The sequence below is a fragment of the Globicephala melas genome, chromosome 3 (genome assembly GCF_963455315.2).
Source record: "Globicephala melas chromosome 3, mGloMel1.2, whole genome shotgun sequence".
NCBI lineage: Eukaryota > Metazoa > Chordata > Mammalia > Artiodactyla > Delphinidae > Globicephala > Globicephala melas.
Genome location: NC_083316.1, coordinates 27,903,484 through 27,931,472, shown reverse-complemented (window position 1 = coordinate 27,931,472; position 27,989 = coordinate 27,903,484). Strand labels below are relative to the sequence as shown.

The following is a 27,989-nucleotide window of genomic DNA, read 5'->3' as shown; positions in this document are numbered from 1 at the left end:
TAGCGATTTAGGGGAAGGGGCAACCTCCCACTGTTTTAAGTCTAGTTAATTGACTATACGTATGTGTGTAGAAAACTTGTGTTCAGGAGAGGACAGAATATTTATACCTAGAAAAAGTTTAGAAAAAAGGTATCGACTCATTCATACTTAACATCTGGATTATAGGGCTTTATTGTCTCAAAGCTGTGTGTGATTGTGTGTCACAGATTGTGTGTGTGTGTGTGTGTGAGAGAGAGAGAGAAAGAGAGAGAGAGAGGCAGAGAGAACAGTACAAAGGAAGACTCTTAGAAAAACATTCTAAGGAGCCAGAGGGCTCACAGCAGCTAATCTCCATCATGCTTTCCAGGCCCCACCCCCCTTCCTTCTCATCATAACTTGTGATCTTAGAGGCATGAAAGAATTTGAGCCCCTCCCCCAGCCTGACCATCTCTGTTGGCCGCTCAGCCAGACTGCACCTCAAATCCAGCTGGGAGCGCAAACCCCAGGGCCACGCAAGAGGTGGTGGGCTCGCAGGCAGGTTCCTCACCCAGTGGCCATGGGCGACAGCAGTGGGCAGCCTGGCATCCACACCTACAAATCCCTCGCTGAGGAGGGCCCCTTTGGCTCTCTGGAGCCGCCCAAAAGACCCACAGGGAGCCTGGTCATGCACAGCATGGCCATGTTCGGCCGGGAGTTTTGCTACGCGGTGGAGGCGGCCTACGTGACCCCAGTCCTGCTCAGCGTGGGCCTGCCCAGGAGTCTCTACAGCATGGTGTGGCTCCTGAGCCCTGTCCTGGGATTCCTGCTGCAGCCCGTGGTGGGACTGGCCAGCGACCACTGCCGGGCCCGTTGGGGACGGCGGAGACCCTACATCCTCACGCTGGGCATCGTGATGCTCCTGGGCATGGCTATGTACCTTAACGGGGACGCTATCGTATCAGGTCAGTGGGCAGCACAAGGTGGGTAGGCTGGGAGAAGGGTCCTGTTATACAGCTCGCTGAAAGGAGAATGCAGATTTCTTTACGCCACAGTCAGAAATCAGTTAAAACTGATTCTCTCTCCTAAGTTACACTGAGTTTTCACCTTTGAGTGACCCAAATTCTGTGGTTAGGCAACTTTACTTTTAGAAACATCAGGATACATTATTTTTCAATTGTGAGAATTTGAAAATAGGATTATATTTTTACCTATTTTATTAAATTACATATTTTTACATGTTTATCAATTATGGGGTTTTTTTTGTGCCCATTATATCTTATTTAGTACTTTCTCAAATTAACCAGCTGCCAAATGGCTCCATAAATTTTTACAATAAATGTAACTTTGTGTCCAGATGAGAGTTAATTATGTTCACAGCTTTCTGTGGAGTCTTTTAATAGGTACAGGGCATCAGCCTGGTAGCTCAAGGGGACATTTTTGCACTGCAAATTGTGGACATAAACCTGACGGTGAGCACTTTTTCTAGTCATTAATCAGCCACCACCAATTAGTCAGTAATTGGTGGTAGTACATATTGCATTGAGAAAAGAATCGTTAAACTTAAAAATAGCACACATATTTTGAGCATTAACTCTCAGGCTAGCAGAAGGGATGATAATGAGACAGGATAATCAGTTATCATTTGTGTGTATTTAAAAGAGGGCATAAATCTATAAATGTAGGGTGTTTCTGGAAGAAATTACAAAAAACCTGAAAAGAATTGTTGCCAATAGGGAAGGAGTACTAAAGGGCTGGGATGAGAGGGGGAGGGTAGACTTATTTTTCACTTATTTTTTTACTGTATTTTTAAAAACAGGTACATACAGGGAGATCAGCTCGGTGCTTTGTGACCACCTAGAGGGGTGGGATAGGGAGGGTAGGAGGGAGACACAAGAGGGAGGGGATATGGGGTTATACATATGCATATAGCTGGTTTACTTTGTTATACAGCAGAAACTAACACAACACTGTAAAGCAGTTATACTCCAATAAAGATGTTAAAAATAACAGGTGCATATATTACATACTAGGTTTACAAAATAAACTGAAAGCAAGGAAAATAGTTGTGAGTGAGTCAGTGAACTGTGGCATAGCCATAGGATGAATATTATTTAGCTGTTAACACTGTGAAGTTGCTCTTCATCACCTGAAATGCTCATGTACAACACGATCCCGTCCCCAACTCCCGGGCCATGGACCGGTACCGGTCCATGGCCTGTCGAGAACCGGGCCGCACAGCAGGAGGTGAGCAGGGGGGCCAGTGAGTGAAGTTTCATCTGCCGCTCCCCGTGGCTCCCGTGACCCCCCGAACCATCCCTCCCCATCGCTGGCATTACCGCCTGAACTGTCTCCACCCCCCACTCCCAGTCGTGGAAAAATTGTCATCCATGGAACCGGCCCCTGGGGCCAGCCTGCAGCATTAGCCTCAGTGGGGGGCTGTTAGAGGCCCCACCTCCCACCTACTGATGACTCACAGGAGATTCACAGAAGGTGGAGCCCAGCAATCTGTTTGAACAAGTCGTCCAGGTGGTGGTTAAGCACGCTGAAGTTTGAGAAGCACTGCATAAGGGCACAGGTGCACACCTCTCTACAGTAGTGTGTAAAGGGATGTCTGAAAGATGACCAGATCTAGGGGCTGGGATCTAGAAGCATCTCCCCAGCTTTTCTATATGGTTGGAATGGTTTACAATCAGCATGTATAATTTTTTAAACAGCTTTATTTAAAGAGATGATTCACATACCATAAAAGTCACTATCTAAAAGTGTACAACTCAGTGGTTTTTCATATGTTCTCAAGGTTGCATAACCACCATCACTATCTAATTACACAACACTTTCGTCCCCCTGACCAGAAAGAAACCTGGTAACCGTTAGCAGTCACTCCCCACTTCCTTCTCCCTGACAGTCCTAGGCAACTGCTCAGTCTACTTTCTGTCTCTAGAGAGCTGCCTTTTCTGGACATTGACTGCACCATTTTTAAAACTTGAGAAAATAATGGAGCTATTTCTTATTTGGAAAAGCAAAACAAAATGAAAGTAAAGGGAAATAATTTGATGACAGGAAGTCTGGGTGGAAATAGAAACGCGGATCATTCTAAACCAGGATTTAGGAGACCAATGTTTGTTTCTCTTTTAGCTTTGATTGCTGACCCAAGGAAGAAGCTGATTTGGGCCATCAGCGTCACCATGATAGGTGTGGTTCTCTTTGATTTTGCTGCTGACTTCATTGATGGGCCTATCAAAGCCTACTTATTTGATGTCTGCACCCATCGAGATAAGGAAAGGGGCCTCCACTACCATGCCCTCTTCACAGGTAGGGAAATATTCCAGAAAGTCTATCCTTCAGCTCCCCAGATAGGGAGGCCTTTCCACTGAAGCCATCCAGTGTCTCAGCACTCAGACTTTTTCAATGAATGGATCCGTTGATGGACTGCTCCCATCACGCGGGCTCTGTCTTCCAGTGCGTTTCTCTTGTGACCAGGCTGTGGAGTTTTTGCAAAGGAAGTTTATACAAGAGCTTTCTGAAGAGCCATTTGTGGAGACCTTTACAACTAAAATGAAAAGAGGCCTTGTAGACTTGACTTTATTTTTTGTTTTGTTTTATTTTTGAATCAGTAATTTGTAGCATCAGCATTACTTAGGAGCTTGTTAAAAATGCAACTTCTTGGGCCCCTCCTCTAGTTATTTTGATTCAGTAGGTTTGAGGTGAGGCCTAGAAATTTGCATTTTTGCTGACTACCCCAGATGATTCTGTGGCAAGTATCCCAAGAATCACATTTAAAAACAAAAATAGAAACAAACCAAGCAAGTAAAAAGCCCCAAGTCTTAGAGGTTTCTTAGTTGTATAAAGAGTTGGCATTTCCTCAGCCTCCTGGTTTGGAAAAGGCCATGCCAGGAGGATATGGGGGGGCTCTCTCCATTTCTTGGGGCCATTGCCGGTTTCCTTTTGTTGCTGTTGGGTCCTTGATTTAGAGCAATGCTACTGATGTTCAGCATGAATTTATAGAGCTCCAGTTAGGACTTTTCTAGGACTGGGGTGTCATGCACAAGATGACAGCATGATCCTGGCCTGGGAGCATTTCTGTGTCTACTCGTGGGGACTCTATTTGATTGTCTTCATCGCCCAGCCAATATATTTTATGTTTTGACATATTCTGTCTCCTCCCATGGACAGGTAGGTCCCATGAGAAGCAAAATCTTGAGTTTTGTCCAGTTTGTGTCTCTGCAGCCCAGAGTGGCACCTGCACGGAAGCCGTTGGCTCAGTAATTTGTTGTTAGAGCAAATATTTGGTTGGTGAGCCCTGGAAGGATGGGGCTGCCCAGCAGAGGGTATTTCCTCCGTGCTCCAGGGCAGACAGAGAGCAAGAGTCCAGCCCGTCTGTGGGGCCCCCGAGCCCCCTGTCTACAGCTAGAAGGTCCCAGAATAGAGATTCAAACTGCATCTTCCTGACTGAAATCCCACAGTTCCTGCTGCTTTATCATAATCTGCAAATTAATTACAGCAACATCATGGGAGACTTGTTGGCTTTTGAACCTGACACATTGACAGTCTTATTGCTCTAAGTACTTTGGGCAATATGGCCACTTCTTCCCGGCTTACATCAGTGTTAGTCTTGGCCAAACAATCTCTGCTTTGCTGCCTCTGTGTTAGCAGACTGAGCCCTGTATTTTGGGAACTTTTCCGAGGTTAACGCATGGTAGTATTTCTATTGAGTTCGATAAAATGTCTTGAAGTTTTCTACTGATATTAGCGTGTAGTGGTCTCAAGCAAACGTGACCTGGGTTTAGGCTTTCACTGTATCTTTTGTACTTATCCTTTAACTGATTTTCCAGTCTCTAATTTCTTCCTATTCCAACTGAAACAACACATAGCTTCCACTTCATATTCCTAAAAGACAGCTGTGACCAGGGCACTTTCCTGTTCAATGACCTGCAGTGGCTCCTGTTGGCAAATTATGAATTAATCGACAGTCAATCGAAGAAAGAAATAGAGAATTTTAGTCAAGCCAAACCTGAAGATTATAAACCAGGAGACAGTCTCTCAGAGAGCTCGAAAACTGTTCCTCCCATTAGAGGTCAAAACACAGTTAGATTTGAGACAAAGGATTATACATCAGATGACATATTGACAGTTTACATAGTCCAGATCTGCACATACAAGGTGAGTAGTGGGTCATCGTGACCACTTACAGGATTAAGAAAGGAATGTTATTTCCTAAGGGGTTACCTTGCTTGTGCCAGGAGAAAATTGCTCCTTATCGAGCAAGTATTCCTGTGTCTTATACAGTGGTCTGGTTAATGTATAATACAGATGCACGCTGCACACTAAAGGGGAGGATGGAGGCCCAAACGGGCAGAGAGAACATTTTATGTTTAAATTTTTCTCGTCTTGCCATAAAATATGAATTTTATTTCATCACTCCCCATTTGTCTACTGAATCAAGATCAAATTCCTGGACAGGGTTCAAACTCCCCACAATCTGTTCCCACCCTACCCTTCAAGCTTTGTTTCCCATTACTCCCGCCACATCCTCTGTGCTCTGAGCAGTTTCCCAGCGTGTTCCCAGGGACAGAATCCAGGACTGTTTTACTCACTGTATCCCTGTACCGCCACCACTGCTTGGCATATTGTAGGTACTCAAAGTGAGTATTAATGGAACAAACCAAGGAGACTGCCCTTTCCTTTCCAGCTTCTGGGGCTTTACTCACACTGAAATTCCCTTCCCCCTCTTCTCCCTTTGGAAATCAAAGCTGCTTAGAAACTTTCTTCTACCCACTTCCTAGAGAGAAGGCCCCTCCATTCTCTTCCAAATTGCAGGCAAACTTAATTTCTAATTTGGTCAGAGGCTCCACCCACAGCATAATCAAAGCACAAAAGTTCATCAGGTATCAGTGAAATGGATAATTCCAGCAGGAAGAGACAGTGGAGGTTACAGTTCACCATACACATATCCTGAATTTTACTTCCCTTGTGGCCTATGTGGTCTGCTTGGGCTGCCATAACTGAATACCACAGACTGGGGGGCTTAAAGTACAGAAATTATGTTCTCGCAGTTCTAGAGGCTGGAAGGCCAAGATCAAGGTGCCAGGAGGGTTGGTTTCTGGTGAGATCTCTCTTCTTGGCTCGCTCCCGGCCATCTGCTCGCTGTGGTCTCACACGGCCTTTCCTCCTTCCTCCGTGCATGCACTCCTGGTACCTCTTCTTCCTCTTATCAGGACCCCAGTCCTATGGATTAAGGCCCCACTCTTATGACCTCATTTTACCTTAATTATCTTCTTAAAGGCCCTGTCTCCAAATATGGTCACTTTGGGGGTTAGGGCTTCAACATATGTCTTTTAATGAAGAAAACAAAAGCTTTCCTAGAACCCCACAGACTTCTGCTTGTTTCTCATGGGGCAGAATTAGGTCACATGAGCACCGAGGGGCCTGGGAGGTTGGAAAAAAGAGAGGGTATTTTGGGGGGTGGGGAGCATATCCCTGAATCAAATTGGGGTTCTGTTAGCCAGGAGGAAGGGGTAATTATTAATACTGAATAGGCCCAAACTGGTAGCTACCACAGAGAATACAAACACAATTGAGTATTAGCCTCATTAATTAAAGACCAAGACTATTGTAAGACAGTGACAGCCAGAGCTTCCAAATCCCAATCTCTTAGTGAATAATGAAGAGGTCATTGCATTTTAAAGTTATATTCACAGTTTTACCTGATCACATTTGTTACATTCACATTCTCTCCTGAATTATAACTCACTATGGATTTATCCATCTCTTCTACAAGATTTGTAAACTACAAGATTTGTTAAAACATGAAGATTCACCTGCAAACTCCCATGGCTTCCAACTCATTGCTTGCCATTAGCAGACACTCAGAAGTGTTAGCTATTTAAAAAGAGACTCTAGGTTTTATAAACCTGCTTGTATTTCGGGCAGTTTTACAAATCGCAGCGATCAGATGAATATGCTCATTTAGTTACCTTGCTTTGTCTCTTGACCAACATGAACTCTGGACCTCAGTCAACTGTCTCTGGCTATAGGGGGACCCCTGAGGGTGTGCGGATGGCTCAAAGCAAGTTCTTTCCTCTACTAGAAAAAAACAACTTAAAATACCTTCCTCCTATAAAACAGAAAGTCTCACCTTATTTAAAATTTAGATTCTAAAGTCCCTTCTTAAGTGATAATCACAGAGAGTCCACATTATTTGTAAACACCTCTCAGATCATTTATAAAATACAGTATCCCTTGTTTTATGTATGTAGATCTGCATAGTGATGGATACAGATAAATATATCTGCAGATTCATCTCCTCTTTAGTGTTTACTTCTGGACATGGACTCGATTAACAGAATAGCAGATAGGACAACCCATATTATTTAAAATGTTCTTTTTATCTTTCTTGCTCTTTCTCTCCCTTTTTTTTTTTTTTTTAAGATGACAGAACCTTTTAGAAGTTGAATTAATTTTTTTTTTTTTGAGGCAGGGCTGGACCATACAAGGAGCTGGTTTATTTATTTATTTATTTTTGCTGTGTTGGGTCTTCGTTTCTGTGCGAGGGCTTTCTCTAGTTGTGGCAAGCGGGGGCCACTCTTCATCGCGGTGCACGGCCCTCTCACTGTCGCGGCCTCTCTTGTTGCGAAGCACAGGCTCCAGACGCGCAGGCTCAGTAGTTGTGGCTCACGGGCCTGGTTGCTCCGCGGCATGTGGGATCCTCCTGGACCGGGGCTCGAACCCGTGTCCCCTGTATTGGCAGGCGGACTCTCAACCACTGCGCCACCAGGGAAGCCCTCTCTCCCTCTTTTTAAAGTGTGAGTAGTTGAATTCTGTTGAGTTAAACGTGGATGTGTGACCCCACTGTGGTGTCCTTGCTCTGAATGGTAGACCACATTAAAAAATGGAGAGAAAAATAATGAGCAGTGCATTATCCCTTTGCTTAGTCTTTGCATACATTGCCAGACCTCCCGAATTTACATGAACTTGGCAAAGAGATGTCTATAACATTCTGCTTGAAACAAGCATTTTATAATAAATTCATGTTCAGTTTTTGGGCCCATTTTGATTTTCATCATCAGCAAGATATCATTGACCTGACGAATCCAATCATTCGAAATTGAAATTCTTTTTTATTTATTTCAGAGCTGTAGTCCAGGCCCAACAATTCCAAATGCTTTGTGAGTAAGTGTCAAAGGGTTCACTGCCAAAATATTTTCCAGCATATTTCTGTTTTTTTTTTTTTTTAAGAAAAGACCCTACTGGCTTCCAGAAGGACATTTTAGTCCTCCAGCTTCTCTGTCTCTTATGTTTAAGGGTAACTCTATCTGCCCTCCATCCCTGGCGAATGTGGTAGATATGCTGTGTTTAGTGGATCCACCCTCATGCCTTCACCCCATGCCTTCACCTTTGGGTGCTTCTGAGGCTGTGGAACCCACACTCACCAGAAGGAGATTCCTCCCTTGTGTCAGAATGCCTCTAACCAAGCCTGTGTTGCTAGATTAACCCAAGGCCTTGCTCTCCTTAGCAGTGGGCTCCATCCCACCAGAGGAGGCTGGGACCAGACATGCTGGCGAAGGCCGTCCCAGGTCACATCCTGGCTCCTCCTCTGCTGAGTCGCCGTAGTATTTCTGAACTTTTGTTTCTTCACAGTGGTGTGAATCTCTACACAATGCTAGTTATTAATATCCTGGCAAGTGGTCCCGGGTCCAGAGCAAGGAACCATTTAAAAGGATTCAACACCAAATGTTTATGTGTATTAGATTTCCTCCATTCCCGCCGGACCTGTGAAAGTTTTATTTGTATATAATGACTCAGTGAGAAACTTGCCCCATGTACATCTTTGGAAGAAGAATAGGTAACTTCTTAGGCTCAGCCTCTTTTGATTTTTCTGTTTCTTTAATACTTCAAAGTGTGCATGAAAATGCTAGTGAAACAAATGCTCAGATTAGAAATAATTAAGAACTAACAAAACGAGTCCTAAAAATAAATTTCAGATATGGGCCCCTGTGACCAAACCTATACAGGTGGCAAGAAGCCACGTTTCATGTTAGAGTCAGTTTTAACTTCTCCTTTAGGCCTCATTGCTGCATGAGTGGATTTCTTTCATCAGCTGGGTTCCCTTTGAAGTTTCTGCCCCTGGTGAACTTTCATATCGCCTCACTCAGGCAGCTTGGAAAGGATGTGGGCAGAGCAGAAGCCAGGATACAGGAACTTCAGCTTTGAGGGTGACGTGAATAACTTAGGGCAAAACGGTTAATGTCTCCAAACTGCCATTTCTTTTCCCATTTCAGCACCTACCTCTCAAAGAATCTCAAAGGCAGGTTAGAGACGGGAGCCCCTGAGGGCATTTTTCGCCGACTGCGTTGTCTGCCAGAAATCTTTCCCCAGATACCAGTTGGCCAGCTTGGTTTGCTTTCACTCTTTGTTACAATCTGGTGGCATAGCCCCTCCTCAGTGATGTGTTCCTGATTACCTGATAATATATTATTTGTTCATTTGTTTGTTGTCTATTGTCTGCCTCTATAGCCAACATATAAGCTCTGTGAAGACAGGAATATTATCTTTCCTGTTTGTTGCTGTATCACCAGTGCTTAGAATAGTTCTGGGAATAGGCTGAAGAAATATTGATGAGACCAATACTCTATTTTAACATCCTCATTTTACCTATGAGGAAGCTGTGTTGCCAAGAGGTAAGTGACTAACCCAAGGTCACAGAGCTGAGTAGCGGTAGACTAGACCAGGGGCAGAAGCCAACCAGCCAGCCAGCCAGCCAACCAGAGACCTGGGTCATGCTTTTGTTTGGATTCACCTCAAAGCTGAGCCCCAGGGAAGGTCTGTATGCACATAGCTTATTGGGGAAAGGATTCCAGAGATTGAAAGTGAGAGAACTGCGGGGGAGTGGAACAGGCCAATACAGGAAGCATTACAGAGTTGGCCTTTGTTCTCAGTGGCTGCCTCTATCTCACCAGGACCCTCCAGGGAGCCTTATGAAGTGCATCTCAGAACTCTCCAGCTGGGAGGATCAAGTTGGGGAGGTGAATGCATTGGCTCCGGTCTCCACCGGCCAAGGGTGCTCCCGTGGGTTTTAACCTCCCTTGTGTGGGTGCTGCCCCACCTGAGTGTGGGTTCCCTCAGGCAAGGTACCTGAGCAAAGAGGGCCAAGGCTAGCTTAGAACTGGTCACTGCAGCGGCTGCTGGAGAAAGGGCTGGGATGGGGGTACCGAGAGGACCTGCCGTGTCCACAAGGGCTGCCTGATTCAGCTCATGACTTAGTCCTGAGCTTTTCCACTCTAGCGTAGGTGCCCCATGCTGTTTGGTCACCATTAGTAGGAGTTAAAGCATTTTGCAAAGTGCTCAACAATTTACCTTACAGTAAAACGAGCTGCTGCAACTCAGAACTGAAATATTAGTTCTGCAGACTTAAAGAAAACTCATGGAAGCCACAGATGGCTCCAGAATCGGGCCCATCAGTGACTTGACTATTTCTAATCTTTAAGCAAGAACAGGAGTCAGATTTGACATGTCACGTCAGAAAATGAGAAGTTTCAAGAACCTTCTCTGAATTAGGGTAGCAGTAGTCATTCATAGACTCAAATCAAGAAACTTGCCTTTAGGAAATGTTGAGATAAGGTGAACGCTTTTATGGGAACCATTATTGCATTAGACATGTCAGCAGCTTTCACAGGAGCACAAAATGCGGTCTCAGTGCTCTTACCCTCTGCGGCAAACACTCCCCCAGTTCTCTGCATGCGTGTGTTTGATTAAGAAGTATATGATTCTGGCATTGCTTTGCTGCAAATTTTTTAGCCTACAGCATAACCGATGCTGGGTAATGGAAAATGTTGGGTGAATCTTCATGTCTGAAATGGGTGTGAATCCCAAACCCCAAACTTAATTTAATTGCATCTGTGTTAAGCCCCATTGGCACAGGATGGAAAAAACTTAGTGTCAGTCCCTTTGGAATATTCTCCCACCCCTTTCCCCAAGGGTTGCATCTAAATTCTGAGAGCTTAGAGTAGAAAGGTTTCAGGGCAGGGAGGATCTGGGTTTTAGCATCATGTGTTCACACTGGCATTTACTGGGCTGTCCCTGGTCCCCTGGTGTCTCAGTGGTCAGGCTCAACTGGTCACAGTTGCATTTGCTCTCATCCTTGTCTGCAGGGCCCCTTCAGAACCCGGGGATTCTCAGCTCCCTCCACCCCCAATGCCATTCTGCTCTTCCCACGCCTGCCCGTATGAGGGGAGCTCTGTGACCTGCAAACTCTCCGTGCTCTGATTTCCTTGTCTCTAAAATAGAGATAAAAATACAGTTGATCCTCCTTATTCATGGATTCTGTATTTGTGAAGTCATCTGCTCACTAAAATTTATTTTTGCCGTCACAATCGATACTTGTAGCTTGTTTGAGATCACTGAAGGCATCTGCAGAGTGGAGGAGAAAAATTTTGAGTCATCCAATGTGCCTGTTCCCGGCTGTGGTTGATCAAGGTGACACTCTGACTTCTTGTTTTGATTCTCACACTGTAAACAGATGTCCCTTTACTGGAATATTTAGTGCCAATTTTTTTCTTTGCATTTTTTTGGTGATTTCACTATTTACAGTGGCCCTAAATGTGGTGTTGAAAGCACTGTCTCGGATTCATAAGTGCAAGAACGTCGTGATGTGTCTTATGGAGAAAATATGTTTAATAAGTTTTGTTCAGGTTTAGGTTATAGTGCTGTTAGCCATGGGTTCCATGTTAATGAAACAACTGTATATTAAATAAGATATCTTTAAGCAGAAACACACGTAAAACAAGGTTGATCAGTTGATGAAAACGAGACTAGAGGCTCACATGGAACTTAACACGGTATTTCCCCTCAGAGCAGTAATTTACTATTCACGAATTCAGGGCTTGTGGAGACTTTCTAGAACTTAACTACCACTAATAATAGGAGTCAGTGGTAGTACCTTCCTCAGAGGGTGGTTCTGAGGACTGTATGAGTCGTAAATGCCAAGCACCTAGAGCAGAGCCTGACACACAAGCCCATCTGTCTCCATCCACCGCATAGCCATTTCTTTCTTGAGGTCTTAATATCCCCCTGGGGTCTTCCCAGGAAATAAAGTATTGGTCCCTTCTGCTCTTGGATCCCCCAAGCTACCTGGAGGAAGGAGGTTCTGAGGAGGTTCCCCACCTCCCATCCTCCCACCCCAACTAAGCCCAAGGAGGAAGGAGCACAGCCTCCACTGCCTTAGGGATTTGCCAGTATAGGCACACCCATCATGAATGCCCTGCCTACCCTGGGAAGCCTTGTGGGTTTTTTTTTAATTTTTAAAAATTATTTTATTTATTTTTTGATGGGGAAGGAATAGTGACTTTATTCAGAAGCCAGAAGATGGTTCCTAGAGAACCATCTTAATTCGGGGTAGAATTTGGGCTTCTTTTGTGCGAAGGGAAGAGGGGAAGCGGGAAGATTTGGGATTAGAGGGTGAAGGCAGATTGCAGACTTCTGGGAGCCACCTGGCCTTCAAGGAAGCATAGCATTTCTTTGTTCTGCTTGCTCAGCAGGCCGGATCACAAGGCTGCTACAAATCTCACAGCTCTTGCATTGTGCGTTTGTCTTTCAGTTGACAGTTTAGTCCAGCAACAATGCATTCAAGGATGGACGTGGAGCATTCCAGGTCAGACAGGCAGCTTGTCCTGACCCTGTGTCATCCACCACTGCTTCCCAAGGCCTGTCCCCAGGCTCACACCTGGAGCTGCAGGGGCATCCCCTTGGGACCAGGTGATGGGGAAGGAAGAATTCCCAGCCCGGTTCTCCATCGGTCAGCTCAGTGTGAGGGAGATGGGGCCTGCACTCCAGCCCACTCAGGGGTGGCCCGAACACCAGGGTGAGGGGCAGAGCGGCAAGCAACTTACTTTCATTGGACCCTTGTCCCCAGTGGAGAAGCGTGTACCTGGGTGTGGTTGCCAGTACTCCCAGACCTCAGTTGCACCCCTCAGGAACTCGGAGTGCTGACCCTGCACAGGAGTCCACGTCATATGTCATCCCCAGTGATGGGAACACAAGCTTGGGTCTGCCAGTCACGTCCCACACCTTACCACCCCACTGGAACAAGCAGAGGGTGGGCACCCCTCCTGGCTCCAGTTAGCCCTCAGGTCAAAGGCCTTTATGAGGTGCTGTGTGGCTGTAGGTAGAATACATGGGTCCAGGACCACAGGGCAGAACTGGGCAGCTCTGCCTCTTGTCGTTTCCTGGACCACTGGTGACTTCATCCTCTCCAGCCCTGGTGCTCTGGACTCTGTGGGTTCAGAAGTTCTGTTTCCCGAAGCTTCCTTCAGGTGACACAAAAAGGTGCCGTTGGGCTTCCCTGGTGGCGCAGTGGTTGAGAGTCCGCCTGCCGATGCAGGGGACGTGGGTTCGTGCCCCAGTCCGGGAAGATCCCACATGCCGCGGAGCGGCTGGGCCCGTGAGCCATGGCCACTGAGCCTGCGCGTCTGGAGCCTGTGCTCCACAACGGGAGAGGCCACAACAGTGAGAGGCCCGCGTACCGCAAAACAAACAAACAAAAAAAGGTGCCGTTGACCTAAGATCTCTGGATGCCCCTTTGTTTCTCATGCCTGGGTCACAGACAGGGCCACTTGACTCTGGTCCGCAGGAGGAGAGAGGGCTGCTCCACATGGGGGAGCAAGGTCCCCTCTTGCCCAATTTTGATGGTAAATGGCCATGTGCAGCGCTCTTGCCCCCAGACGGTCACGGTGACCAAGGCCTAGGTTTCTCGGAGAAGGGGCCACATCACACAGCAATCCACCGGGCCTAGCAGAGCTGGTAGCTGAGGCTGAGCAGAACGTAGGATGAATTCCAGCGTGAGAAGCTTCCTGGGGTCCTGGAGGGGCTGCTCGCAGAACCTCCTCCAAGAGGCCCACGTGAGCAGCTCAGCGGTTAGGCTGCGGTGGCCGCCGTGACGCACATTCAGACCCACCATCATGAAGGAAGGACTCACTCACTCCTGAGCCTGTGCTGCCTCGGCTTCCTAGCGGAAGCCTTGTTCTTAAGTCACATTTTCTACTGAATCTACCATCTATGCCTTTGGAGCCTAAGGGCCTTTGAAACTCAGAAGCAAGGAGGTACATTCTTGTTTCTCAGCTTTCTACGTTCATGTCCTTCCCCCAAGCAATGAGGCATCCTGGCTCCGCTTGAATGTGGAGGAAGGGCCCAGGGAAATACCGGGGTAGTTGTGGGTGGACAGAAACCATTGTCAGTACTTTAAATATATTATCTCACATCTCTTAAGAGGCGAGTTGCCTTGTACATCTAAAGGAGTGTCAGGTCTGCTTGTGTCTTCCCTCTTTTTGATTGATTTTCCTTGTACACTCAGCCTCCAGGAGGGCAGGTCATGTCTGTGTTGTTCAATGCTGTATCTCCAGTGCCCAGCACAGTGAGAGTAGTCCTCCATCAATTTCTGTTGATAAACAAATGGGGTCAAGGCCTCTCTGTCTCTCTCTCACACACACACTCATACACACCTAGTAACTGGTACTTATGTTAGCTCTCTGGGATTTAGTGTGTATGTGTTTGGTGTAGGTAGGAACCTAGGCTGACACTTTCATTGCTATTTTCTGAGCACGTAGAAAAGAATCAGAACGACTCTCTCATGAGCCTCCCGGGAACGTGGAGGTCTTTCGTCTGTCACCTTGCTGGGGTATGGAAGCTGGCAGCACACCGCTAGCTCTCTCACCTTGAGCTCTTTCTCCATCAGCGTGGAGGTCGTTCAGTCACACACCTGAAGCAGGGAAGCAGTTACAGGCATGTGGTATGTGCCGCGTTTGACTCAGACAGACTCTCTTCAGATTCCTTGGCGCTGAAACTCTCCCAGTTTCCTATTTTACCTGTTATAGTTGTGAACAAAAGAAAAAATAATACATATTTCTATACGCTTGGACTTCTTCCAGGAGGAACCGTTGTTCAACCTGTATCATTCATTAGTTATGAAATACAATATCTGTCTGCCGAGCCATTCACTCTCATGGGGTTGGCTCTGGTGTGAGTTTGACATCACGGCCTGGCTCTGTGAAGGAGGAGCCTTCTTTATAAAGAAGGCTGGACCACTTGTGGGCCCTTCCTCGTAAAGGCTGGTTATCTGATGTGGCAGCAGGTGCCCTTTGGAAGCTCTAGCTTATGATTTGGCCAGTAGCCTGGGGATTGACTCCAGGAGCCCCAGGGAGGCTGGTGTTGGCAGCAGAGATAAATGTAACCTGGACGTAGACGTGGGAGTTGATGCTAACCTCTGTTGCAGCTGCGACGACTAGGCTTTGTTCAGGAGACTATTTTGGAGATAAAATTCTTAGTTTAAGCAGAGGAAGTAAAAAGTAAAGCATTCAGTAAGTTCCCACAGCCCTCCGCTGGCCCTCATCATACCTGAAGGTGTGAATAGATAAATGTTTCCATACAGAGTTTTAATATGGTACCTACTAAAATAATATCCCCAATGGCCTACTATTCCTTCAAGGCATGTTCTAACTTTTAGTTAGGTCTCACAGTAGCTTTGGGACAAACAAAATCATTTTGCTTATATTTTCCCCCCTTCCCCGAGAGAAGAGAGGATTGGAATACTTTCAGATACTTGTAGCATGTTTTATTTAACTGATTAGTGAGGGAACCGACAGGGAAGACATAAAGAACAGTTTCCCCAAGTTCTTGCAGGATAAATGTATATGTGTGTGTGTTTAGCAAAAGAAAAAAAAAATACTAGGTTAGATGCAAATCTGATTAACCTTCTACAAGGCAATATAACTATAACTCCTCTGTAGTAGTTCTACCAGGTTACAAATCATAGAAACCTATTAATATCTGCAAATTATCCTTAGTTTTACAGGACTGCACATCACTGTGCTTTATCAAGTGTGGCTTGTTGGTCAAATATCCTATGACAATAAAATCTCATTCCCAAGAATATCAGGTGAGGGTGGGGCAGGTGGCTTGCAAACTGCTCTGTCACCTGAGTACTCAGTGATATTTGGACTAGCAGCCGTGGTATCACTGGGGAGTGTGAAAGGAATGCAGAGCCTCAGCCTATGCCTGCATGTTTAAAATCAGAACCTGTGCTATAGATTGAACGTTTGTGCCCCCCAGAATGCATATGTTGAAAACCTCATGCCTAATGTGATGCTCTCAGGAGATGGGCCCTTTAGAAGGTGATTAGGTCATGAAGGCTCATGAACGGAATTAGTGCCCTCATAAAAGTGGCCCAAGAACGTTCCCTTGCCATGTCTGCCAAGTGAGATTACAGTGAGAAGATGGCTGTCAATGAGGAAGTGGGTCCTCACGAGACACCAAATCTGCTGGCACCTTGATCTTGGACTTGCCAGCCTCCAGAACTGTGAGAAAGACACGTCTGGTGTTTATAAGCCGCCAAGTTTATGGTATGTTTGTTACAGCAGCCTGAACGGACTAAGACAACCTGTATTTTACCAAGACATCTGTGTGACTCACGTGCACATTGAAGTCTCAGAAGTGCTGCTTTATAACGATATTTTTAAAGATCAGGCGCTTAAACAGTTCTCTTTCCAGGTTCGAGATACATATTTTTTCCACCATACTTGCTACAGGCCACACTAGGTCAGTGGTTAGCCCAGGTCTCAGCCCTCAAATGAGCCCCCGATTCTAGTCACTGGGCCTAGAATGACAAAGTCCTTTCGGCCAGCTCCAGGCAGATCGTCACCCTCTGTGCAGCAGTCAGCTTCTCCTGCTTCTGGATGAGGCTTTGGGATTAGGGTTTCTGTAGGAAGTCAACAGGGCACTTGGTTTGGGACCTCGTTCTGCCACTGTATGTGCTGGTGCTTTACACGTATTATCATGTTAACCCTCACAAGACTCATACAAGGAGGCGTCACTGTCCCCATTTTCAGAGAAGTGCCCAAGGTCACATGATTAGAAAACACACAGGTGGGAATTGAAATCAGCATGATTACAAACCCTTCCTTCTATGTGGTCTCCTGTCACTTACCCACTGTAGCCTGCGGTTTTCTTATCTAATTCAAGACAAGCTACACACATCCTTCTACCTCTAAAATCTTTGGATTCCTTGATATATTGAACTCTTATGAGCTTCACTGCTGATTAAGAGGAATTCTGTAATAATAAATGTACTCTTCAGAGCTCCTCTCTACTGTTTGAGTACCCAGCCCACAGTTCTCACATCATTTATTACAGTTTTTTTTAAAGCAGCTGTTTACTTATCTGCTTCTTCTGTTTGTAACTATCTTCTGAGGAGGAGACGATTGGGCTGCTGTGGCTTATTTATGTTTATATCCCCAGAAGTTAGTAGCGTTTTTTTATATATATTTAGTACTCAATAAATATTTATTGAAGTACACGACACTAGTGGACGCAAAACTAGACTAGGAAACCCTTCAATTTTAGGACTCAAGTGTTCGAGTCAATATTTAATATAAATCCATTATGTTTATATCCACATGTTTGTATTCATAAAATAAAGCCACCATTCTGTTGCACAGTGGAGGATTTATTTCACACATGAATTCTTTCAAATGGGTAGGGGTCTTCTGTTCTATATTTTCTCTGCTCAGTGGAACAATAAGTTTGAAAGAACGGCATACATGATAGGAGAACTTAATGGCAGTATGACAACCATTGATCTAGTTACAAATGATAGTTTTGAAAACGGAATGTGTAAGTTTTTCATAGGGTTAATTAAGATCAGGGTTTCTCAGCTGGGGCCCATTTAGCCCCGTGAGGGACATTAGGCAATGTCAGGAGACATTTGTGGTCGTCAAAACCAGTGGAGAAGTTGTACTGGCATCTAGTGGGAGAGGCCAGACATGTTGCGAAATATCCTACAATGCACAGAACAGCCTCCAAGAAAGAATTATCCAACCCCAAATGTCAGTCGTGCTGAGATTGAGAAACCCTGGTTTAGACAGACCCTCAAATAGTGCTGGGCTTTTAGTACGTTCTTTTCGGTTGAGTACTTGACTCAGCACTCGACCTCTGACATCCACGGCATCTCCATGATTGAATAAAGAGCATGATTGTCTAATGGCGATCCAGACGCACCATATGTCCCAGAGCTGCCCTCTGAATCAGCAACAGTGTGACCCCCTCAAGGGCCTTCCGTTCTCGGAGCCTACCAGGGTGCCCACCGTCCAAACAGGTCACTGTATGTGCCACTGATCTGTTTATATATATGCACATCACCCATAACTAGGCCACATACTCCTTGCTGGCAGAGAACATGTTTTTTCATTGCACCCCATTGGCCACCATTTCCCATAATTCCACCTTAAAATGCTTTGTCACTCAGGGCATGATAATGATGCCGTCTTTTTGGAATTCAATTGTTAAACAGTTGTTTATCTGTAAATATCCTCTATGATAAATTGCAACTAGACAGAATGTGTAGTCACCAGACTCATCCATTCTTCCACCATTCTGGATAAATTGGGATTCATTTTATTTGGCGTTCAGATCTGTGTTCCTGGGGTCAGAGTTTATGTAAGTTTAAATGTTTAGGGTTAGAGATAGAGAATTCCTTAAGCTCTGTTTTCTTCCTTGATTCTCTGATTCGTGGGGATGTTGTCTTTATCTGGGAAATAAAATGGAGCCTTCACTCACACAAGAAAAATAAAAACAAACAGAAAGCTGATCTGACTGGGTAGATATTTGTCTTTGGTAAGGCATGATGGGAGGTTGATAGGTAAAGGTATTTGCCAGAGGATCAGCCCTATGAAAGCTTGTGATGTAGGTAGAAGGTGTGTTTGGCATTCATCTGCTCACTTCCCTGGACAACCTCCCACCCCATGGTAGACCCCCGCTGCAGCCCGGTGTTCTCAGACGTCACTGGTGCCTGCTGCCAGAGGGACCATCTGAGGAGCACTTAGTATTTGGGCGCTGAGACATGCAATGTCTTGTCCGTACCAGGAGCACTTGCTTTTTAAAACAGGAACCCAAGAGAATGAATCACTAATGGTAGAATTTCAAATATTAGACCACAAGGGCAGGATCGATTTTGAGAAGTCCTTCCTCCCTCAGGTCACACTGTCTTTAAGTGTAAGCAGGTAAAGAAAGCACCAGAAAGACTTCAGGTCCAGGTCCTGTGAGAGGATAAGATTTAAAAAGATTCATATTTAAGCTTTTGTTTTTATTTTTCTGTGGCTGTCAACTGGGAACAAGTACCTTTAGCTTTTTTTTTGTTTTTTATTTTATTTTACTGAAGTATAGTTGATTTACAATGTTTCAGGTGCACAGCAAAGTGATTCAGTTATACATATATGTATACATACTTTTTCAGATTCTTTTTCATTATAAGTTATTGCAAGATATTGAATATAGTTCCCTGTGCTGTACAGTAGGTCTTTGTTATCTGTTTTATATACAGTAGTATGTATCTGTTAATCCCAAACTCCTAATTTATCCCTCCACCCACACCATTATCTTTTCATAGATGAAAGAAGACAGATTCTAAGGCTGTTAGGTCTCTGCAAACTTGTGTCACCCTAAGAAGCTTATTAATAGATCAACAACAATACATAATTATATTTTATTGCAGTCAGAAACTGGTTTTCTTTGGAGCCCTTTAGGGCCAGGAATTTTAGTTCTTAAGCAGTGTTGAGAGTGCAGTTTAGAAAGCTGATGGACTTCAGATGGTGGTACTATTTACTAAGCGCTTACTACGTGTCTGGCACTAGTCCATTTTCCAGTCGTGACCCTACCAGTAGGTTGCTTTTTTATTATCATCCCCGTATGACAAGTGAGGAAGTCCAAGGTCACAGCAAGTGCATGCTAGAGCCAGGCCTTGAACCCATGCTTCCTGGCCAAGGTGTCTTAGCTCCTCCCATCATAACCAGGCTGCCTACGCTGTCCTCAGGGAGCTTTCCCACGGAAGGAAATGGAAAGAGACGATGCTTCTAAATAATGCTAATACAGCTCTTGCTTGCTTGCTTTGCAGGTTTGGGAGGTGCCCTGGGTTACCTTTTGGGTGCCATCGACTGGGCCCACCTGGAACTGGGAAGACTGCTGGGCACAGAATTCCAGGTCATGTTCTTCTTCTCCTCGTCGGTGCTCACTTTGTGTTTTATTATCCATCTGTTCAGTATCCCTGAAGCCCCACTTAGAGATGTTGCCAAGGACATTCCCCCACAGCAAGCCCCTCAGGACCTTGCATTGTCATCAGACAGAGCGTATGAGTATGGGTCTATTGAGAAAGTTAAAAATGGTTATGTACACCCAGAGCTGGCGCTGCAGGGAGAAAAAAACAAAAATCCTGCTGAACAGGTAAAGATGCAACTTCTTTTTTATTACCTTAGGAAAAATATTCTTGTTCTTGTCTTTTGTTCAGATTTTTAAAAATTATTCTTTGTCTTTGTTTCGTTTGCTTATTTGATGCGAAAAGTCTTGTGAATCCTCAAATCCCCAGTAGCTATTATCCCTTGGAATTAAAACTTTGCACCTAATAGAAAAATGTGTGCATTTTCTTCTAGTCCTCCTGTCTCTTACTCTTTTCAGACTGTCAAACCAGGGAAGATGAAGCCAGTTGAAAAATGTAAGGCCATAAGAGAAGCCTTGACTCATCCTCAGGACACAAGAAGTATCTTCACTTCTTAGATTAGGATTATAAATTTGTATTCCAGATAGCAGCATCCCTGGGTAGGGAACTGGAGGAACTAAGAGGTTATTGGGATGAAGCCTTCATTTTATCTTGATCACACAGTAAATAGAGAAAAGATGAGAATATAGGTTTCCGGAGACCTGCTTAAACCTTTGCGGCTCCAGGCTACCTGGAGGAGAACACTCACACTCCCTGCTGATCTCAGTTAGGATGGAGCCCCTCGCTGTGCAGTTCTGCAAGGCAGCACGGGAATCATGGAAGAGCCATACGATGGAACCCATTCGATCATTAAAGGATCTGTGTGTTTTTGAAGATTTATTTAAGACATAATATATCAGATAAAACACACATACATATACAAAATGATCTCCACTGGGAAAAGCTATGCAGATCCAGAGAAAAAATAGAAAGGATATATACCCAAAATGTTAATTGAAGTTATTGTCTCTGGGTGATGGGCTAACAGGTGGTTTTCATTTTCTTTTCTAAACCCTTCAGTCTATTCAACATTTCTATAATAGATAAGTATTACTTTGAAAATAAAGAAAAATAATGTCAGGGTTTAAGGAACAAAACAAGGCAGGGTTTACTAAAGATTAAGTAGCTATTATAGATTATGCCTGCCTCTTTGCCCTATTGATAGATTATGACTTGCCCTCAAAGGGTCACCCAGCAGAGGCTGTCTTATTCTACCCCGAGGCTGTTGTGATGATCAAATGAAATCAAGTGAGTAGAAGTCTTTTGAAAGGCATAAAACCCTCCACACCATTAAGACTTGCATCAAATGTAATTAACTTGTATTAGTATGTGCCACACGCACAACACTGTAGGCTCTGAATGGTTCTATTATGTGACTTAAAAAATAAAAGCAAAACAACATAAGAAAAAAAAAAAAGAGAAACATATCTTAGGCTCAAAGCCAAGCATCTGACACCTCTATTCCAGAAGTGCATCTTGGGAGCTTCCAGCTGAGCAATGGGTGTCTCCGAGGTGTCAGGGCCAAGGCCCTGGCCATCTTGTTTGTCAAAGTCATTACTTTCCAAAACGAGGGTGGCTATGCAATTTGAGAACTGGGATTTTTTTTTTAATGGCAAGAGGCCTGAATTATTTCATTTATTGTTCGAGCTGGATACCATAAAATCCATCTCTAGTTCCTCCATGCCATCAGTTACTCCCTTCAATATTTAGTCTCCTTCTGGTGGCACTTTTGTACAGTTCTCTCTCCCCCTGATGGCTCCGTGCCTTTTTTACTTATAAATCCATCACCACCCAATGTCCAGTTGACAAAGGTGCGTAACGTATGCAGTAAAACATTTCCCAGCGGCTCAGAGTCATTGCAAGGGCTTCACAAAGGGAATTGACGCGTCAGTGAATAAGAAGCCAGCTGCATTTTCATTCTGAGTTAAAATACCCAAAGGGACTTTAAGTATTTACATTCACAGCTTTTACAGAAAGACTAGGCACAATTTTGAAGCTCATATTTATTTTTGGAAGAAAAAAATTAGGTTAACAATGAAAGCAGGCTGAAAATTATGTATAAGGCAGAAGCATAAATTAATGTTTGGAATGAGACTGAATACTTGCTGGTCAGATTCACTTTTTAAAATTTTGAATTTTTGGAAAGAAAGGAAAGAAAGTGAAGATAAATCACTTTGAGGCATGAAAATCAGGCTGTTGTCTCCCAGTCTATACCTATAATTGCTTCTTCCTGTGGTCAAGGAAAAAAGTAATAGTTCTTCATTGGATTTCTGTTATGGTCACCACTTATTTTGACAAATACCATATTCTACATGCAGAAAATGTTTATTTTTCCTAACTCCAAGGTAATGTCTATACTTTTTAATACTGATTAAGTATAAAAAAATCAGTTGAGGCATAGTCATAAATACTACAAAACTGATGAATTAAAAAAATCAACTTGTACAACGAACCTACAATGAGTAAATATAATTTTCTGCATCAAAGAATAAAAAGCATTATCATATAAGGTTAAGAGCTATGAAACAATTTGCTATTATAGTTAAAAGAGAAAATCTCAGGAGACTGTCTTATAAATAAACGAGCCAGGACCCAATATCATTATGTCAAGACTCAGAATAAATAAAAATCTGAGGAGAAAGACCCATTACCCCATCATGGTTAATGTTTATTGTCTCAGTGTCTTCAGGGCAGGTGATTGCTTCATATTCCTGAGGTTTCTTTCTTCTCTCATATGACAAGCTATTAAAGGCTCTTTCCTTTTTTTGTATTTCAAAACAGTTGTGTCAATAGTTCAAAATTTTTCATTCTCTCAAGGCTACTGATACCAATAAATTATAGCCTCTGGTTTTAATGTAATTTAAGTCTAGATTAAAGAATTGTGGGCATATGTAGTCATCGTGTGTGTGTGTGTGTGTGTTCTACAATGTTCTCACTTCTGACTTGACATAGGGCTCGTCTACACCTGTTGGCTGATGGCAGGATCCAGAGAAATAAACTAGGAGGAGGTACCTGGCCCAGAGCAGGGAGCTGATTGGCTCTATGTGGTAGTTTTCTGTTGCTACATAACAAACTACCACAAATTTAGCAGCTTAAAACCGTACCCATTTATTATCTCACAGTTCTGTAGGTCAGAAGTCTGGGTGGGCTCAGCTGCATTCTCTGCTCAGGGTCTCAAAAGGCAGAAATCAAGGTGTTGGTGAAGCTGCCTTCTCATCTGGAGGCTCCAATGGGGAAGAATCAGCTTCAAGCTCATGCAGGTAGAATCCAGCTGCTTGTGGTTGCAGATGTCCTTGTTTTCTTGTTAACTGATGATGGCCAGGGATCACTGTCATTTCCTAGAGGCCACACCCAGGTCCTTTCCATGTGGCCCCCTTCACCTTCAAAGCCAGCAATTCTTGAGCTTTGAGACTTTCTGGCTTCTCCTTCTGCTCCCAGCCAACTGGGAGAAATATAGAGAAAACTCTGTGTTTTTTAAAGGGCTGATATGACTTGATAAGGGTCACCCAGGTAATCTCCCTATTAATTAACTCAAAGCCAACTGATTAGTAACCTTAGTTATATCTGCAAAATCCTTTTGCCATGTAACGGAACAGAATCATGAGGATGGCGATCATAGAGGCCATCTTGGAATTCAGACTACTACATTTTAAGAGTCAAGAAAGAGGCTTCCCTGGTGGTACAGTGGTTAAGAATCCACCTGCCAATGCAGGGGACATGGGTTCGATCCCTGGTCTGGGAAGATCCCACATGCCACAGAGCAACTAAGCCCGTGCGCCACAACTACTGAGCCTGCGCTCTAGAGCCCATGAGCCACAACTACTGAAGCCTATGCGCCTAGAGCCCGTGCTCTGCAACAAGAGAAGCCACCGCAATGAGAAGCCTGCGCACCTCAACGAAGAGTAGCCCCCTCTCGCTGCAACTAGAGAAAGCCCACGCACAGCAACAAAGACCCAACGCAGCCAAAAAAAAAAAAAAAGTCAAGAAATCTAAGAATTATAACCACCTAGGGGCTGGCTTAGATCTATGCGCTTCATCCTCAGCAGTGGTTCTGTTGTTCAAAGATAGGAAGCTAGATATGTCTTACATCTTGGCTCAAAGCAAGCTTTATTTCCAGTCCCTTCACCCTATCCCCAAAGCCCTGTTCCTGACCTGAAACTGCTAAGTATCTGCACGTACTTAACAGAACACCTCTTATGAGAACACGCGATGGAAACCTTGGCACCATGCCCAGGAAGTGCGACCTCGTGTGATAGTCTACTGACAGATATGTAACATGGCTGTATGCTTTGCTCCCACAGCTGGCTGTGTGTCTACACTGAACGTCACACCTGTTTGCTGTTTTATTCCAGACTCGGAGGGCAGTGACCGTGAAGTCACTGCTGAGGGTGCTGTTGAGCATGCCTCCCCACTACCGCTGCCTTTGCATCAGCCACCTCATCGGATGGACCGCCTTCCTGTCCAACATGCTCTTCTTCACAGACTTCATGGGCCGGGTAAGGGGCATGTCTGTGCACACGCTCATTATCTCACACACCTGTCCCTCCATCAGCACCTGTGGAGCTTCTGAGCCAGCCTCTAAGATGGGCACAGTAAGAGTGTAGGAAAGGGTACCTTCAAGGAGCTGGCTTACAGACAGATTCCAGAGGGAAGTTACTACACCCTACACAACTAGAGGACACTATGCGATGGGACCAGTACTTGATCAAATACAACAAATAAGGAAGAAAAATCAAGGTGAACTGTAGCGGTCACAGCAGGCTTAATAAAGGAGGTGCAGTGTGATTTGGATCTTGAAAGGAGAGAAGGAGTTGGAGAGGGAGGGGTGAAGGAGAAAACATTCTAGGCAGGCATAGGAATGGCATGTGTAGAGATGAGTCAGAAGCCTGTTGGTTGTACCAGAATATGGGTGGCCGGGTTGCCTATGGCGGGTAGAGCCAGCTGTTAGGCAGAAGGAGGGGTGTTAAAAATCCAGGGGGATGTTGTTTAGACTTTATGCATTAAGACCTCCTGAGGGTCCTTGAATGGAGGTGTGAAAGGATGAAAGGGTGACGTGCTCATGGGAGAATGAGGTCTGAGCCCCAGGAGGGGGTGAAGAAGCAGAACGTGTGAGAAGGGGTCCTTACCACCCTGCACTGGTAACTCAGTGGCCCCAAATCTCTCTTGCAGATCGTGTACCACGGGGACCCCTACAGCGCACACAACTCCACAGAGTTCCTCATCTACCAAAGAGGGGTCGAGGTTGGATGCTGGGGTTTGTGCATCAACTCTGTGTTTTCCTCCCTTTATTCTTGTGAGTCTCCTCCTCCTAAGGATGTCTTCTACGGGCTGGCGGAATCTTGGATTTTATACATCTGTATTTCTATATTTATTTTTTTGCTCTCTAAGATGCCAGATTCTTGATAAATATATACGGAGGTCAGGAAAAACTATTTCCTTAGAAAGGACCGCATCAAGTAGCCTTTTCCCTAGTGAATTCTGGGTATCATTTTCCTCAGTGATTACTTTGTACTTGCAGTCGGTGGGATCCTAATCAAAATACGTTGGAAAGTAACAGGAAATCTTGTAAACAATATGGTGAAGTATTGGATGGATGGGGGGTAGTCACAGCCAAGATTACTGATTAACGCTAGGTCTGTGTTCTGCTGGAATAAGGGCACTGGTAGCGTTTCATAGATGTGCTTATCAGTCTTGACAGAAAATGAGGGATGGTTAATATGCTAGGTGACAAAATGAACATATAAAATAACTTCAGCTCAGATGGGCGGGTATGTAACAGGGCCACTCTTCCGGATTGAGAACAACAGCTTACCTTCTCAGACACCAGCTTTCCATGGGGTCTGGAGTCTGTTAACCCCCCTTGGCTAAGATTACCTGTGAGGACACTGTAAACAAAGGGAATTCTGGGATTGGTTTTAAATAAGTCCAAACGGATGTACTCCGACTCTAGGGCATCACACAGGCTTGCTTTGTGCTGGCTAATTTGTTTGGAAGTCTCCAAGGGCTGTACACATTGAATTAAGTAAAAACTCTGGCCTATAAAACGTACGCAGGTCCCCCATTTGGAGTGGAAATCTGAGAGCTTCTCCGGCATTGTGGGGAGAATAGCTGGTCCCCAGGGCAGAGCTCCAGGCTTTGGACAGGCCCAGGGGACAGCAGGGGTATGGCTGAGGTTGGGGGGGAGGCGTTGGGGACAATCCCTGTTACCATTCTCAGGGGCATCATTCTGTCACTGAACCGTGCTTCTTGTGGGGATGGAGGCTGAATATATATAATGACCCCTAGTCTGGCATTTAGCCCTTTGCTAAGCCATAGCACAGTGGGAAACCTGCTTCGAGATCAAGAAAAATCTCTTCAAAGTGTAGCACAGTTGGGAAAAGGGGACCTAATATAAGCATATTCATGAGCCCAATCATCATAAAACCATAAAATTCATTACTTTCAAATTTATGGTAACCAAGTAGTGGTGGCTTAAAGCTTACGTTTCCTCAGCAAACCCATTTTTTCCCCCTTAGAGTGTACGAATTAAGGAAACTCCAGGGCGCTTGCTTCGGCAGCACGTATACTAAAAGGAAAGAAAAGAAAAGAAATCTCCGGGAGGACGGTTTCAACTACCTAGAATCAGGGAGTGTTAGACTGAAAGGATTTAATAAATTATCCATCTCAATCCCTTTGTGCTTTCAAGAGGTGGGGGGAATATTTACCACTATTCTCATTCTTGTAAGAGGAAAACATTTTTCTAAAAGTCATTAGTATTTGAATTTTGTGTCAAGTTTAACTTGTTTTCCTCAAAAAATTCCCTTCTAGGGACCCTTCCATTAGTCTAGTCTGAGTTCCTGTATGAATTTCATGGCATTTGAAAATTCAAAAGCATGTTATTTTTTAGAGCCTTTCCAGTTAAAATCCCTGTGTATAAAGAATACCTACTATTTGAATAATTTTCCAAAGTTCTATTAATGCATAAATCTATGGGATCCCTATCACTGTGAATTAGAACTAAAATTTTCTTTATAAAATACCAACCAGCCCTACCCAAGGATCTTCAGGGGCTCTCATGCCCATAAGATGGAGTAAAAGTCCTGATCTGGGCACTCCGGGATTCACAGTTTGGCCGGGCTCACACTTGGACCTTTGTCACTCCCACGCAGGAACTCCTCCAGTGACCCACTGCACGGACGTTCTCACCTCTGTGTATTTGCTTTTGGTTTCTTCCACCCGAACTGCTGTTTCTACCTCCCCACCCAGACCCAACTCCAATATGTCCCTCTCTGTGCAATCTTTCAAGTCTTTCCCTCTGCACTCCAACCCAGTCTGGGCAGAATCAATCATTTCCCTCAATTCCAGAGCACACCCGATAACCCTGTGTTCTGGACTCATCACATAACATCAGGCACAGACCCAGAATTTCTATCCAGACAGAGCTTAGCAGGTTATCTGGCTGCTGGGCGGGCCGTGGGGAATGGTGATAAGGGACTTGTTTTTAAGCTCCTTCGCACAGCAGGCACACGTAGATCAATGAGTATAGCCACGCTGAGTACTGAAATACAGCCAGTTGTTCATATCATACACTACTACCCATAGCTGGGGCTTAAATCAATCATTTCCGTACAATCCTAAGGAGAGGCACAGTATGAGTTGGCGTCAGACCCAGCAGAGGACAAGTCAACTTGGCCCTTAAACTTATTGCTTTCTCTTTATGAATAAAGCATTCTCTGCTAGACTTTCCATCTTCGTAGTGAAGTTAGTTATGTTTCCAAATATCTCTTTATCCTCTTTTGCCTCCTTCCTGGCTGGCCTATACACTTAGTGAGAGCATTTCCCTAATGAATACCGATGGTTATCTTTTAGGTACTGAGACAACTTAGATGACGTTTTCCGCATAAGTGTAATCATTAAGCAAACAGAAACTGACCTAAATTTCTACTGCTTTTATTCTCAACCTTGGCAACAGCCCTCCAAG

The 27,989-nt window shown here is 44.6% G+C and overlaps 1 protein-coding gene across 1 annotated transcript in view; it reads left to right on the top strand.

Annotated features, from left to right (window-relative positions):
* Positions 1-535: 535 nt before the first annotated feature.
* Positions 536-27,989, top strand: part of SLC45A2 (solute carrier family 45 member 2) — a 29,321-nt gene continuing 1,867 nt past the window's right edge. The window contains exons 1-5 of the mRNA XM_030843611.2: positions 536-920; positions 3,094-3,270; positions 19,892-20,217; positions 24,382-24,525; positions 25,199-25,322. Of these exons, the coding sequence (XP_030699471.2) occupies positions 536-920; positions 3,094-3,270; positions 19,892-20,217; positions 24,382-24,525; positions 25,199-25,322 (1,156 nt within the window). The remainder of the gene's footprint in view (positions 921-3,093; positions 3,271-19,891; positions 20,218-24,381; positions 24,526-25,198; positions 25,323-27,989) is intronic.